This window comes from Syngnathus scovelli, chromosome 3 (genome assembly GCF_024217435.2).
Source record: "Syngnathus scovelli strain Florida chromosome 3, RoL_Ssco_1.2, whole genome shotgun sequence".
Lineage (NCBI taxonomy): Eukaryota > Metazoa > Chordata > Actinopteri > Syngnathiformes > Syngnathidae > Syngnathus > Syngnathus scovelli.
The window spans coordinates 21,914,774-21,930,646 of NC_090849.1; the positions used below are offsets into that span (position 1 = coordinate 21,914,774).

General features: G+C 48.4%; 1 protein-coding gene across 1 annotated transcript in view; it reads left to right on the forward strand.

Annotated features, from left to right (window-relative positions):
• Positions 1–15,873, forward strand: part of fras1 (Fraser extracellular matrix complex subunit 1) — a 59,429-nt gene that overhangs the window by 15,961 nt on the left and 27,595 nt on the right. The window contains exons 3-15 of the mRNA XM_049762979.2: positions 13–120; positions 563–655; positions 722–881; positions 1,585–1,718; positions 1,852–1,935; positions 1,997–2,098; positions 4,167–4,358; positions 5,446–5,535; positions 6,190–6,337; positions 7,756–7,899; positions 9,351–9,500; positions 12,136–12,279; positions 13,343–13,483. Of these exons, the coding sequence (XP_049618936.1) occupies positions 13–120; positions 563–655; positions 722–881; positions 1,585–1,718; positions 1,852–1,935; positions 1,997–2,098; positions 4,167–4,358; positions 5,446–5,535; positions 6,190–6,337; positions 7,756–7,899; positions 9,351–9,500; positions 12,136–12,279; positions 13,343–13,483 (1,690 nt within the window). The remainder of the gene's footprint in view (positions 1–12; positions 121–562; positions 656–721; positions 882–1,584; positions 1,719–1,851; positions 1,936–1,996; positions 2,099–4,166; positions 4,359–5,445; positions 5,536–6,189; positions 6,338–7,755; positions 7,900–9,350; positions 9,501–12,135; positions 12,280–13,342; positions 13,484–15,873) is intronic.

The window sequence follows — 15,873 nt, forward strand, 5'->3', positions numbered from 1 at the left end:
CTTTTCCGACAGGATAAGTCGCGGTGGCGCCCGCAGGGGTGCCGGGAGTGCACATGCCATGACGAGGTGGTCATCTGCGTTCCCGTCCAATGCTCCAACCCGCAGTGCGACTATCAAAAGGTACGGTGGCCATTTTGGGACAGCCCCCAAAATAGAAATGATTCACGCTGAAAGTACAAAGGATGACGATTGACCGTCCTCAAGAACTTAAGCTGACAGTTTAAAGTTCATAATCACATTTCTCTAACCCTTCATTTATTCATTCTGTAAAGGAAAATGTTTTTAAATTGTATAGATATCTTTTCTGAAAATATTCTAATACCATGTCATTACATTTTGAGCAGTGTGTTTAAATCTTATAAAGTTATCACTAATTTGCGGCAACAATTTCCGACTTGGAATAATTCAAAGCGGACAGAAAAAGAAAAAAAGCCACGAGGCCATTTGTTTTGTTTTTTTTTTTCTTCACAATCGTGTTTTCGCTGAATTGACGCATCGCCGTCTAACCAAACGGACGCCCAAACAAATGCCATCATGGTCCCCCGATTTGGTTTTACAAAAGGGCGAGCGCTTGAGGATCGCCGCCGAGGGATGCTGCCCAGAGTGCGTCTCCGCCGTGGAGGGACGGTGCAGCTACCATGGCCTCACATACGCAGTGCGTGCCGCCGACACGCCGTGACTTCCTTCGGCACCTTGTGACGTGCGTTCCTTTTTTTCTCAGCACGACACAGAGTGGAGCCCCTCGCCGTGCACATTGTGCGAATGCTCCGCAGGCGAGGTGTCTTGCCGACCCCGCCGCTGCCCCGCCCTCACTTGTCCCGACGACCGCCGACCTTTCACCCCGGCAGGAGAATGCTGTCCCGAGTGCTCTGGCGACGGAGGTGAGCTGAGCAGGCAAACTCAACAAATTCTGATTTCATTCTTTTTTTTCCAAAGCATCAAAACAACAGACTTGACGTATATATATATGCGAGCGGCGAGCTGCTTTGTACTAATGTGGCACTCTCACAGGAGTGCGGCAAATTGCGCTCAAAATAGCAGCTTGGAAGACGTCAACAACAGCAACGTTTGATATTTACCTTTCTTTTCATCTGGCATCCATCGTTTGCATGTCAAACAGCTTTGCGCACCTTTTTCGGGATGAATCATCAGCGATTTGTCCAACACCTTTGTGTTGTTGGTTTTTTTTTTTGCTCGAACATTTTAATGACCCGTGACTCACGCGTAAACAATTTTTTGGCGTCAATCGCAAATGATGTCTTTTGACTTTTGGAGACTTTTTGGGTGGGTCTGTTCATGAATCCCTCTGTGTTAAGTGAAACTGGCTTCAGCTTTTTTTTTAAATCTTGGTAGCACTCGCTGACATTGTCACAATGACCCGAAAATGATTGCTTCAAATCACAATTTCTTTTTGAGCACGGCCGCCTCTTGAAACTCTTTTATGAGAACCGGCATTTCGTATTGATAAATAAAACTGGTGTCTGGGACTCAATTTTCAAACCATTAGAATGACCCGTAAATGGCCAAACTCTGCTTCAAAATGAGCAGGGCCTCTTGGGACGTCTGTGTGTGTGTGTGTGTCAGAGTCTTGCTCCTGGGAGGGATCCCAGTACAGGGACGGTGAGGAGTGGCGTCCCAGCCGGTGTTCCAGATGCGTTTGCCACAGCGGGGATGTCCGATGCTCGGTGGCCGAGTGTCCGCCGGTGGCCTGCGAAGCTGTGAGCCGCCGTCGCCCCTTTTGCACGTTGCTGTCCAGCGACGGTCGCCGTCGTTGTGCGGTGCAGCTGCAAGAAAAGTGCAGCGCATCTCCCAGTTTGCGTTGACAATAAAAAATGCATGCTGTCCCCTCAGAATGAAAACTTGGTGATCCCGCCTGGTCAGTGCTGTCCTCAGTGCCTCTCCAATCCATGCTTGTCTGCTGGGAAGCAGTACCAGGTCATGTCACTTCATTAGGAACACCTCAGTAGGAGACTCTAACGAGTGTGTGTGTTTACAGCATGGCGAGCAGTGGCAAAAGGACGCCTGCACTACGTGTGTTTGCAAGCGGGGTCAGTCCAAATGTCACGCACACACTTGCCAGACGGTCAACTGCGATAAGGTGAGTTTGTACACAGTGTTTGCTCAAACAAATAAATGTGCACACACATATGGATGACCGGGTGTTTCATACGTGTGGTCAGGGGGCTATTTGCGGCCTGCGGGATAATATTTTGAAGCCTTCAACTTGACATCAAAGTCTGTTGTTAGTGCAGCCCCCTGCATCTTTTGCCTGAGCTGTTTTTTTGTTTTTTTTTTCCTCCGATGCAAAATGGACGGAAAAAAAAATATCCTGACACCCATGTCTTTTTCAAAACCTCCCGAAAAAACCCCCCAAAAAAACACAACCAAGTTCAAGAAAACCAGGAGACAGATCGTGGCAGGTACACACACTGAATTGTTCAGATTGTCGGCTGGAACGTATTAGTAAGTGATGGCATACTAAATTGATGAAATTGACACACTTGGCCATGATAAACTGAAATGTTCAAAACACACACACACATTGAGATACTTGGATACAGGCGTACGCATTGACATTCAGCACTGAGCACGTCCTCGAACATTTGGATGCGCACAGAGATTCTGCAAAGAGATTGCGGTGCAAGACCTTGTGGAATTGTTTCTGTCTAACACGCACAGGCTCACACGCAACAGTTGACATTTCATTTGTAGTGGTAAGCAATTTAGTCTGTATCGGCATCTCGTTAGGAAGTCATAGAAACGCACGCGCGCAATCAAATGTAATAAAAAGATGCAATTACACCAGAGCGACACTTTTATATTTTGTCACATATAACCGCTGACAAAGTCATATCCAGGGCGGATTTTATTCATTCAGAATTCCTGAATTTATTCAGTGTATTATTTATCCAACTGCTGTGTCCAGGCTTGAGAATTGCAAGACAGCTCGAGTTTGGAAATGTATCAAAACATCGCCTCCCTCATACTATATAAACTCGTCAGTGAGTTCATTGACTAGTTAGTTAGTCAGCTAGTTAGTTAGTCAGTTAGTTAGTTGGTTGGTTGGTTAGTTAGTTAGTTAGTTAGTTAGTTGGTTGGTTGGTTAGTTAGTTAGTTAGTTAGTTAGTTAGTTAGTTAGTTAGTTAGTTAGTTAGTTAGTTAGTTAGTTAGTTAGTTAGTTAGTTAAAATCTATTATTGGTTTATCACTCAGGCAGTCAGTTAGTTGTTTGGGTCATTTGGTTGATTGGTTAGTCAGTATGGTCAGTTGGTTAGTTAGTTAGTTAGTTAGTTAGTTAGTTAGTTAGTTAGTTAGTTAGTTAGTTAGTTAGTTAGTTAAAATCTATTATTGGTTTATCACTCAGGCAGTCAGTTAGTTTTTGGGTCATTTGGTTGATTGGTTAGTCAGTAGGGTCAGTTGGTTAGTTAGCTAATTTGGTTGGTTGGTTGGTTGCTTGGTTGGGTGGCTGATCAGTTAGTTTCTCAGAGGGTTGGTTCATTGGATGGACAGTTTGCTGGTTGCTAGGCAGAATACACCTCGTTGACTTGATGGACTGTCTTAAAAGAAGAAGCTTCAAGAGTTCCAGCTCTGTTCCTGATGCCATCTCAGTCATCCGAAACCAACAAGGTAGAAGAAGCTCCGGGTTAGAAGACAACGCAGGCCTTTAATCATGTCCTCTGAGGTGGAACATGTGAAAATATCCTCCGGGATGGATGATGGAGATCAGAGGCGGGGCTGCGCCACGAACAAGCTCACTCGCCCCGCCGGACGGTTGCCCAACCAACCAATGGCTGGCTGCTGTTAATCAAAATTCACGCATCATGCAGCATGCGCAGCAACTTCAATCTCACTTTCTTTTTTCCGACAGCCGCAATTGTCATCCATCAAAGCGTGAGATGAGTAGCTGAGGAAATGTTCTAATCATGTCACGCAACTCACGTGTCTGGCCACTGCCGCGGCGCCGCACTTCAGGCATGTCAAGAGAGAGAAAAAAAAAAGCACAAGATAAGACGAATCATTGTAAATGTGTGAAAACCCGTCGTCGCAATTAGTAAAACGTCGATGTGAACGCACCGATGTTTACTGACAGGAGTGCAAATGGCAATCTGGGAACTAATTGCACGCCATTTTGGCGGGTATACTCAAAAGGGAATTTTCTTTCGCCAGGGTCAGACCAAAGTGAGGCGCGCAGGCCAGTGCTGCGAGGAGTGCGCCGCCGCCCGCGAGAGCTGCCTGTACCAGGGTCTAGTGCGTTACCACGGCGACATGTGGAACGACGGCGGCTGCGAATTTTGCACGTGCACCCGCGCTCAAGTCGTTTGCTACAAGGCCGAGTGCGCCCGCCTCCAATGCCCGCAGGTAAATGCACTTCTGGGTTTTGTACTTCTCGCCGACGTTGGTGTCAAATGACCGTCTCTCTTTTGGATGCAATCTCATGGAAGCCAAAAAGATTAATTGTGTCGAGTGCACACTGACTCCATTTGGATCACAGTCTGTCGCTTGGGTAATTATTTTCTTGATAAGCTGGACGTTATTGACTTGGCTCGTCGGTTGCTTTGACTTTTATTTATTTTATTTTATAGCTTCGTTAGGTAAATGTTCCAGAGCAGAGGTGTCCAATTGGCCAATTGCAGCCTTGCGGGCCATAGATTGGATTTTTAATTGGCCCGCAAGAAGACTGGCGTCAAAGCGCACCTCAGAGAAGGAACAAACTTTGTCATACTTTTTTTTTTTTCATCCTCATGTGCACATCTCTGCTCAAATATCGGATCTTCCATCTTGGTCTTTGCCATGATCCGGTATGTGGCTGCAGCGGGAGGACGGACGAACGAGGAATGATTTGCACTTAAACGCTTGGCCACTTCCACTTTGGCTAATTGACTCGGCCAAAGTGACACAAATGGAGAGACTGGATGAAACTGGCGTGTGTGTGTGTGTGTTTGTCTGCATGTGTGGATGTGTGTGAGCGTCCTGGGTGGGCAGCGCGCGAAGAAATCAGCAACAGCGGCAAATGAAGACGACATTTAGCATCATTAAAGAGCCGAGCAAGGAAAAATAAACGTAGCTTTGGACACAGAAGGGAAAGCGTTTGGGTTTGCCAGCAAAAGCTTGGCCCAATTTTTTTGTCAAGTTAATGTTTATTCGTTTAGCTCTCATAAAACAGACTGTGTTGATTAAAGGAAAGCTTTACAAAATTTATTATTTTTGTTTATTTCCTTGCTTATGTGCAATTTGGGGTCCAAAAGTCCAAAGCGGTTATTTTATTGTACTTTTCTAAATATCTATGTTTTCCTACTTCTGTGATAAAAACATGTCTAATATTAGCAGTGTGCTTGGGACCTAGCTTAAAACCGCTAGCTTCTCCACCCAAAGAGGGAGGTCGACTGGATTGAAGATCAAGTTGCCTTCGCATCCTTCTCAACATTTGATTTTGTGTCTTTTGTAGGGATCGGAGCCGGTTCGCCCTCCGGGAACGTGCTGCCCGCAGTGCTCCTCGCACAAAACGTCCTGTTTGCACCGAGGACAGTCGTACAAGGTCAAAGAACAAGTATTGCGCGGGAACCATCTCGCATACTCTGCTCGCTGTCTCTCTTAGACCAAACTTTTTTCCTTCAAAAGTATTATCGATTTTCACCTTCCTCATTAAGGTAAGGTGAGACGTGTAAAAAAAAAAAAAGGCAGAACGCAAAGCTGGGCATTTTTTTTCCCCCTCGTCCAACTTTGCAGGAAAGGTCAGCCAAGGCTCAAAGCGAAAGGCACGCTTATCTTTTTTTCCAGTCGCTTCTTTTTCCAACGCCTCCCTGGAGAAATCCATCCTGCCGGTCTGAACAAATCATGTAGTGCGTACTCATGGCTCACTTCAGTGCTCACGCATCCATCTGCGGACCTGACAAGACATTTTGGATTTGTTTTTTTTATTCGCCTCTGTGAGTTTTTCTCGAATGGTTTGTCAAGTGCCGGCATGTTTTATTAGAACATCCTAAAATTGGGCCTGGTCTGTCCTCGGGAGACCTCGCAAACTTTCCTTACTGGAGCTTCAAATATATTTTGTTGCTAAACCACTGTAGTTAGGTAATCAGTTAGTTAGTTAGTCAGTCAGTTAGTAGCTGTATATAAAGGTCTACCGTGTTCTTCTCGGTGAGAAGCTTTTTTTCTACAAAAATGTTAAATCGACCTATTGTCGCCTCAGGACTCGGATCGCTGGACCGATGGCAGCTGCCGCGAGTGCGAGTGCCGCGACGGCCAGGTGACGTGTTACCTGCCATCCTGCCCGACGTGCCCATCAGGCACCTTGGTTGTCGCCCTGGAGGGACAATGCTGCCCCCGCTGTCATCAAGGTGAATTGCACGTGCGTGTGTGTCACAAAGGATTATGTGTCAAGTTGTCTTTGGCAGCTAAAGGTTTCTCCTCCGTGGATGTGTTGTTATGCAAATGAGCAGCCGTGATGATTAACGACGAGGTCGGTGCCGTTATAGTCAATCGCGCCGCGCCAAAATCCAGGGCAACTTTCCAGCACGAGTCCCGGGACTAGGCCGACTTAACATATTTGCTGTTTGCGCAGTAAATGTGCTGATTCCCTGCGTCGACAACAAGACTCAAGCAGATCATTCGAAAGCAATTCGAGGTTTAGGAAGCACACGCACGCAACGTTGAGATGGCTTTTGAATCGTAGAAAGAAAAATATTGGGGTGCTTTTATTTCGGGTTCTTCAAGTTCCTTGTGTGTGAGGATGAGGGGGGGGCACTGCATGCATGTGTTTAGTCAGTCCCCATTAGAAGAGAAAAAAAAAATCTTTTCATTTCTTTCTTATCAGGCGCAACGCTGGAATGCTTTGAATATTCGGAGTGTGTGCGCCCGCGCGCACCTGCTTTGAGGGCTTTCCAAAAAAAGCGTAAATAACCTTAGTGAGTGAAGGGTATGCGTGAGAGAGAGCCGAGCAGAGAGCTGGCGGGATAAATAAAAGGACGTTGTCGATGCGGGAGATAAAACGCGCACAAAAAGACAATTGTCCTTGACGAGTTATGAGGAGGGGCCCAACCAGGCTCCAGTGTCGAGCTCAAGTTAGCGCATCCCGCTAACGCTCTCCAAAAGTTCGGCAAATGAACATTTACGGAGCGGTACATTTTCATCGTTAGGATTTCAGATTTGAGTTTAAGACGGGCTTTTAAATTGGTGTTTTAAATCCAATTGGGGTTTGATAAATCCCGTATTATCAAGGTGTTTGGCTTTTCAAAGTCTGCTCTGATATTTGAGTTTGAAGGCCACGTTCTAAAATTGTTGCGTTGATGATTAGCCATCAGTCTTGCGGCAAAAAACAAATAACGCGCCAACATATAAACAGCGTGCGACCTTTCCCCTTGTCGTTCATCACGTCGCGACATCACACCGGAGACTGCTTTTTCTCTCCCGCCGCCGTCGCATCACTTCAGGCTTCATTTCCGTGCCACTCAATTTTATCCAACAGACCGAACGGATGATAAACAAATGCGCCACAGAGAAAGACCAAAACAACCAATGTGGCTCACTTCCTCTAAATGACCAAACAGTAACTTAGCACTTAGCAAACCTCGCTAACGACATAGCGCCCGGTAACTGTATTCTGATAATAGCCTAGCAAGGTTCTAGCGTGTTGCTACATTCTAGTAACGCGCTAGCACGTGCTAGCATTACATGTCGGTCGGTGGCCATGGTTGTTTTGTTTGATCAATGGAATCCCGCACGATGTAGGATCAGTGAAACCCAACTTATTTTGCAGTTCCGTGCGACGCAGACTGTCAGTCATGTTCCGGGACGCCGGATCAGTGTGACAGCTGTAAGGACCCGAAGGCCCTCCTCCATCTCGGCCGCTGTTTGTCCGTCTGTCCTGAGGGTTTCTTCCCCGACGGCCTCGAGTGTGCAGGTATTGCCCGACTTTGCTGCCTCATTCCAGATTCTGTGAAATGAATTTTTATTGGACCTAAAGTTTCACTCAGATGCACTTCACGTTCTTGTTTTGTTTTGAAAGAAATTCTCAGTGATTATTTGCTGTCAATCATGGAACGCCTAAAAAAAACTATCAAGAAAGGAACTTGCGGGACCGCATATGTGCTACGTCCCCACATTGACGACCGTGGCGTATTTTTCTTCCTGGCACCTCACCCAACAGCTCACTTGACTTTTATGACCCATTAGGCCATAAATGGCGTCGCCGTAAAAGCTATGGGACGGGAGACGGCGGAGCAAATGAGAAAACGAGCCGCTAATGTTTGCGATAATAACGTGATTTAGCCGCAAACGCTCTCCACGCGTGCTTGACTTTAACGACGATGATCGTTTGCGGCGACTGATTTTTGCCGTGGTGTCACCGGGACACGTTTGGACAAGTGTTAACATTTTTAATAGATTTGATTAAGTTGTGCAAAGATGAATCGATTTCTTTTCTTTTTACATTTACATATGAGTTTGTATTTTTGGATAGACAGGTAAATCACAATGACAGAAATCAGGACAGATCAATATTTATCGCCTATTACAATTGTACTCGTGACAAAGCAACAATAAAATAATCATTAAATTGTTTAGGTATTCAAATTTTTTGATTTTCCTACCGCAACGCGTTACAATAAATGTAAAAAAAAAAATCTAATATAGTGACAGCAGAGAAAAAAAATCACAGGAGCTTTTTTGCTCTTCATTGTTTTTCCTTCGACTTGTCTTGTTTCCGCTCGATGTTATTCCGCGCCGGGGTTCATCTCGGGTCACCTGATTAGGTTCTCGTCGGCTTGCGCTTTTCTCATGTAAGCAGAATCTCTCTTTTTCCTCACGAAAACTTGTTAGAGAATAAATGTCACTTCTGAAATAGTGCAACTACACTTCGGCTGGCGGCAGGAAAGGGAAGAAAAATTTGGATCAATAAAAAGGTGAGCTTTGTTGACTACTAAATTTCCAATGTGGCTGCGGGCTGCGCTCGCTGGCGCAGATAAAGTCGATGGAAAGACGATTTAAATGCGTCGTAAACGACCGAAGTTTAAAGATGAGATGCACAACTTTTCATGGCCGTCTGCCGTATAATTTAATAATAAGAAATAATATATTTTTAATTATTTTTCAATTTATACTTCATAGACTTTTAGTTTTCAGGTATTATATTTTAGTGGTGTTATGAGTCATCATACAATATTTATATAAAATAACAACACGAAAATGTATTTTTTGTTGTGATATATAAACAACCCAAAAGCCAAAGAATAACAAAACAGTGAGCAGTTTCTCCTTGAAGCTCGCTGAGCTGAGGTCCGACCCTCCTCCCAGGTGACGTTCGTCAACGTGGCTTCATCGGGCATCGTCAAGTTGCCATTTTTGTCTTTGCAGCTTGCCCTTGGTCCTGCGCCACGTGCAGCAGCAGGTGGTCCTGCAGCTCGTGCCGGCCGCAGCGCCCCCTGCTGAGCGCCGACGGCGACCACTGCCTGGCAACCTGTCCCGCCGGCACCTACCAGGACAACGGCCAAAAACAATGCCGACGTAAGTTCCCTTTCCGATTTCTCCTTCCACTGGCTCGGAATCTCGACGTGAAGCTTGGATGAGTCACCTCAGACTTGTTTGCTTTGCATCGATTGCTTATCGATTCGTCCGGACGTAATTTATTGAACCTGGGGCTTTTTTATTTGGCCGCAGCTTAGCAACAACTTTCAAATGGAAAAGGCAGGAGGTGAGAGCATCCGACATCGCGGTGCTTTGATGCTGACCTATGGGCACCATAAAGTGCTTTGACGCAGAGTGCTTCCATCTCGCTGAGCTTTAATGCCGACCGTTTACATTTCAATTTCAGCAAGCTGTCTCAAGGCAGCCGATGCCGGAGATTTAGCCGCGATCACCGAGTCTGACCCGCCGAATGTGCGGCTGCGCAAAAGTGAGCGTATTTAATAATGCAGCGCAATCTAATGTTGGATGACTTAGCGGCATGAAATATTATTGCTTGAATTCCCACACTGAACCTCGGGGAACGCAAGAGTGAAATTCCAGCGCCGCATGATGGATCTGCTTTATAACCTCGGCAGAAGGAGGCAGCAAGAGAGGCGCGAGACTCGTTCGCTCTCATGCCGGCCCCCATTAATCAGGCAATCCGCCTCGGAGGTCCGCTCGTACCCTTCACCCAGGGGCGATAAGTAAAAGCCGGCCGAGGAGGATGACCACAAGCCCCCGCGGGTGTGCTAAGATGCTAACCCGCGCTGAACGGCTCGGGCTGCCGCTACTTTGCAAGTAAACACGGGAAGGCCGTATTTCACAACGTAATGAGCATCGTCGACGGAGAAAAGCCTCACGTTGCCGTGGCGACGCGTCCCGCCTTGTCCTGTCTTGCGCGTGTGTGCGGGAGGATGCGTCTGGAAAGGTTCCCAGCAGATTGTAGCTTATCTTGGCTGTGGAGCAAGACCACCGTGAAAAAACAATGACGCTCTCGTGGAAGACCCCCCACGGTGCGGTTGTGTCGGAGGCTCACACTTTGTACCGCTACCGCACGTAAACAACGTTGGCATGTTAATGACACTCGGGATGTGTCACCTTGGAGACACTCTTGTTTTAAGGACAAGTGATTCTTCAGCCAAGTCTGCTTCTGGCCAGGTAGACCAGCAACACATTAAACTGCCCGGAGTCTACCCGGCAACAGCATTTAGGAGACGCAAACAGGAAGACAAAAATCTAAACAAAAAAAAAAGAAGGAACATAAAATTGTCTATCAACGGTAGATCCACAAAAAAGTCTGTGCTGTGAAAAAAATGCCTTGACGCCACTCGACAAACAAAATAAAACAATAGCTTTTAAAAAAAATGGCTAATACAATTTGAAAAGCAAGAATAATGTGATGACGTTTCCTGTTGCCGGGATTATGACACCCGAAAAAGGCAAAACACGCCTTTTGTCGTTTGTTTAGGTTGCATCATGTAAAATCAGCAGTTCTGTCAGGAAAAGAAAAATCCCAGTTATTAATATTATTGTGGTTTGATTCTGATCCTTTTTTCCAAAGCTGCTTTGTCTGTGCTCGCTTTAATAGGCCGAGCGCTGATCTTATTAGGAGAGATTCAGCTTTGGTGGGTTGTGGTAGTAGTAGTAGTAGTGGTGGTGTGTAGGGCAGGGGGGGGTCATGGAGGAGGGGGAGGAGCGCCGGGGGTCTAATCCTGCATCCTCGCCTCATCCCGGATAATTTGGTGGGTGGGCTTTGGGCCTACTCCGATTCCACATGCTGATAACGTTTTGGATTCCATCTGCACAGGAAAAATAAATTGCTTTCACTGCAGAGGGCCAAGGTAAAGGACGCCTAATCCTACTCGCGGATGGCGAGTGTGTACGCGCACACGCTCGTAAATAATACATTGTAATATTCCATTTCGTGCCATCATCGCATTTTGACATATGGCGGAGGCAAGAAAGTTTCACAAATTGGTGTCACCTCTCGGCTCCTGTGAGTCGAGTTCGTAGCAAGGGTCTGTCCAAATACCAGAACCCTGAAACCCTAGTTTGAAACCCTAACCCTAGTTTGAAAACCCGTTGAGACACTAGCCCAAGTTTGAAACCCTAACCCTAGTTTGAAACACCAGTCAAACCCTAACCCGAGTTTAAACCATATTTTGAAACCCTAACCTTAGAACGTAACCCTACTTTGAAACCCTAACCCTAGTTTTAAAACCTACGTTTAAACCCTAAGCCTTGTTTTAAATCCTACTTTGAAACCCTAACCCTAGTTTGAAACCCTAGTTTAAATGAAAGCGTTATGAGAAGAGCCATGTTAGTGCACCGAAGAAAAGAGGATGATGATGAGGAGGGAGGACAGCCGGAGATGAAGATTAAAAATTGAAGAGGGAAATCAACAAATGAAAACAGCCCGAAGAGAAAAGAAAGTGAGACCTTAGCGTACGCCGCCACCTAGAGAAATTACGACTTCGACGAGGAGTGGGGTGGAAGAGAGAGAGAGGCCAGGACGCCCGTGAGAATAATAACAACGACATGACATCATTTCTCATCATGTTCTCATATTTTCCTCATGCTCACTTTCTCATTTCTCATGCGTGAGGCTGTCATCTTTCACCCCATCCAAATTATGCAACAACTTCACATGGTATTGAATTTGCGTGAAGGAAGTCATCGTCTTTTCCCCCACCAGCTTGTTCCGAGTCATGCTCCGAGTGCGTGGGTGCCAGCCCGCGGGAGTGCTCCGCGTGTTCCGACCCGGCCGCCTTGCTCAAAGATGGCGAGTGCGTTCCCGACTGCGGCGAGGCTTTCTACATTCAAGATGGTGTTTGTCATGGTAAGTACACCCGCAACTACCTACTAAAGCAAGCTAGCAACCCCGCTTTTTCTTGCTAAAAGAAGCAAACGCGCCCGCAACTTCCTGCTAAAGCAAGCTAACGCGCCCGCTACTTCCTGTTAAGCAAGTTAGCGCGCCCGGTACTTCCTGCTAAACCAAGTTACCGCGCTCGCTACTCCCTGCTAAAGGAATCAAACGTGCTCGCTACTACTTGCTATCCCAAGCTAACGCGACAGACAGAAACATCATGTCATGATTTCGATGCACAGTTTTCAATATGACACCCAGGAATTAGACTGTACCAAGTATGATCCTCCGCAATGGTTTATCAGTTTGTGTAGTAACATTTGACTGTACAAACCCAAAACAAGCTATTCATTTGTGAAAGTTCTTTACAATTCAAGTCGTACTCCCAAAAAATTGTCATTGTTCGTGGCAGAGCGCGGGTACGAAAGCTGCTCGGCGTCCCCGCGGAGTCGATGTCGCTAAAATCAACAAGTAAAGAAATATACAACATAGTCAGCGCTCCTTCAAGTTGCCAAAAACAAACGCAAGCATTAGCTGGAACTCTTTGTGGCGCTAATGAGGATGGTAGATATGAATATGGATGCGTTTCTATTCGGAGGCTTCCCTGCGGGGGACGAGCTAAAGGATGCCGCTTCGCTCTCTCGTGATCGGCCCTCGGATGTGTGGTTAGTTAGTCGATTGCTAAACGAGGTTGTTTGTTAATCAGTTGGAAAGTTAGGGATTGCAGTGCAAGATTTTGATGATTTTAAAACATTTCAGTCCGTTGAGGGCGATGACTCCAGTGTAGCTGCTGTCCGGAAAATTCTTTGCTTTGCATTCAGAACTTCACAAGCACTGTGAATGTGCGTCTAAGCGTCCGACCCAAGAATCAGAGTTGAGCGGACGGCGCAAAAATATCATAAGCCCGCCTTGTTGACTTGTCGTCGCCGTGGCCTCCGGGTGAGGCCACGTCCGCTTCAACTCTCGGCTCCTATGAAAACTTCACTTGCACATTTGTTCTTGCATTGAACGTGGGTCTTTGATGTCTTTGATACAGCCTGCCACCCGTCGTGCGCCTCCTGCTTCCCCGACAAGGCCGACTGCGCCAGCTGTCCGCCGGGCGGCGCGTTGCACGGCGGCAAATGCGTGTCGGCGTGCCCCGCTCAACACTACGCCGACCTCGCCGGCAGGTGCAGAGGTGAGGCCCTACGTCTGCACCAAAAGTATTGGGACACCTCTATTGTTTGTCCAAATGAAAAAAGTGGTCATGTTTTATGCCTGTGTTCACTGGCCATCACAATCCATTTATTGTCACATTTTTTGTCTTATATAAATAATAAATAAATAATAACTACATACATTAACTTTTGCCCCTCCGCGAGTCGTCACCTTATCGTGGTGGAGGGGTTTGCGTGCCCCTATGATCCTAGGAGCCATGTTGTCGGGGGCTTCATGCCCCTGGTAGGGTCACCCATGGCAAACGGGTCCTAGGTGAGGGGCCAGACAAAGCACGGCTCACAAGCCCCTTATGATGAGTAATATAAATGGACTTAGTTTTCCCTCGCCCGGACGCGGGTCACCGGGGCCTCCCTCTGGAGCCAGGCCTGGAGGCGGGGCTCGAAGGCGAGCGTCTGGTGGCCGGGCCTTCGCCCATGGGGCCCGGCCGGGCATAGCCCGAAATGGAAACGTGGGTCCCCCTTCCCATGGGCTCACCACCTGTGGGAGGGGCCGAAGGGGTCGGGTGCAATGTGAGCTGGGCGGCAGCCAAAGGCGGGGACCTTGGCGGTCTGATCCCCGGCTGCAGAAGCTGGCTCTTGGGACATGGAATGTCACCTCTCTGGCTGGAAAGGAGCCCGAGCTGGTGTGCGAGGCAGAAAGATTCCGACTAGATATAGTCGGACTAGCCTCCACACACAGTTTGGGTTCCGGTACAAGCCCTCTCGAGAGGGGCTGGACTCTCTTCCACTCTGGAGTTGCCCACGGTGAGAGGCGTCGAGCAGGTGTGGGTATACTTATTGCCCCCCGGCTGGGCGCCTGCACATTGGGGTTCACCCCGGTGAACGAGAGGGTAGCCTCCCTCCGCCTTCGGGTGGGGGGACGGGTCCTGACTGTTGTTTGTGTCTATGCACCAAACAGCAGCTCAGAGTACCCACCCTTCTTGGGGTCCCTGGAGGAAGTGCTGGAGAGCGCTCCTTCTGGGGACTCTATCGTTCTACTGGGTGACTTCAATGCTCACGTGGGCAATGACAGTGAGACCTGGAAGGGCGTGATTGGGAGGAACGGCCCCCCTGATCTGAACCCGAGCGGTGTTCTATTGTTGGACTTCTGTGCTCGACACGGATTTTCAATAATGAACACCATGTTCAAACATAAGGGTGTCCATGTGTGCACTTGGCACCAGGACACCCTAGGCCGCAGTTCGATGATCGACTTTGTAGTCGTGTCATCGGATTTGCGGCTGCATGTTTTGGACACTCGGGTGAAGAGAGGGGCGGAGCTGTCAACTGATCACCACCTGGTGGTGGGTTGGCTCCGATGGTGGGGGAAGATGCCGGTCCGACCTGGCAGACCCAAACGCTCTGTGAGGGTCTGCTGGGAACGTCTGGCAGAATCTCCTGTCAGGAAGAGCTTCAACTCCCACCTCCGGCAGAGCTTTTCCCACGTCCCGGGGGAGGCGGGGGACATTGAGTCCGAGTGGACCATGTTCCGCGCCTCCATTGTTGAGGCGGCCGATCGGAGCTGTGGCCGTAAGGTCGTTGGTGCCTGTCGTGGCGGCAACCCCCGAACCCGCTGGTGGACACCGGCGGTAAGGGATGCCGTCAAGCTGAAGAAGGAGTCCTATCGGGCCGTTTTGGCCTGCGGGACTCCGGAGGCAGCTGACAGGTACCGGATGGCCAAGCGGAACGCGGCTTCGGCGGTTGCTGAGGCAAAAACCCGGGCGTGGGAGGAGTTCGGTGAGGCCATGGAGAATGACTTTCGGACGGCTTCGAGGAAATTCTGGTCCACCATCCGGCGTCTCAGGAGGGGGAAGCAGTGCAACGTCAACACTGTTTACAGTGGGGATGGCGTGCTGCTGACCTCGACTCGGGACGTCGTGAGTCGGTGGGGAGAATACTTCGAAGACCTCCTCAATTCCACCTACACGCCTTCCATTGAGGAAGCAGGGCCTAGAGACTCTGAGGCGGATTCTCCAATCTCTGGGGTCGAAGTCACTGAGGTAGTTAAAAAACTCCTCGGTGGCAAGGCCCCGGGGGTGGATGAGATCCGCCCAGAGTTCTTAAAGGCTCTGGATGTTGTGGGGCTGTCATGGCTGACACGCCTCTACAACGTTGCGTGGACATCGGGGACAGTGCCTCTGGATTGGCAGACTGGGGTGGTGGTTCCCCTCTTTAAGAAGGGGGACCGGAGGGTGTGTTCCAATTACAGGGGAATCACACTCCTCAGCCTCCCTGGTAAGGTCTATTCAGGGGTGCTGGAGAGGAGGGTCCGTCGGGAGGTCGAACCTCGGATTCAGGAGGAGCAGTGTGGCTTTCGTCCTGGCCGTGGAACAGTGGACCAGCTCTACACCCTCGGCAGGATCCTCGAGGG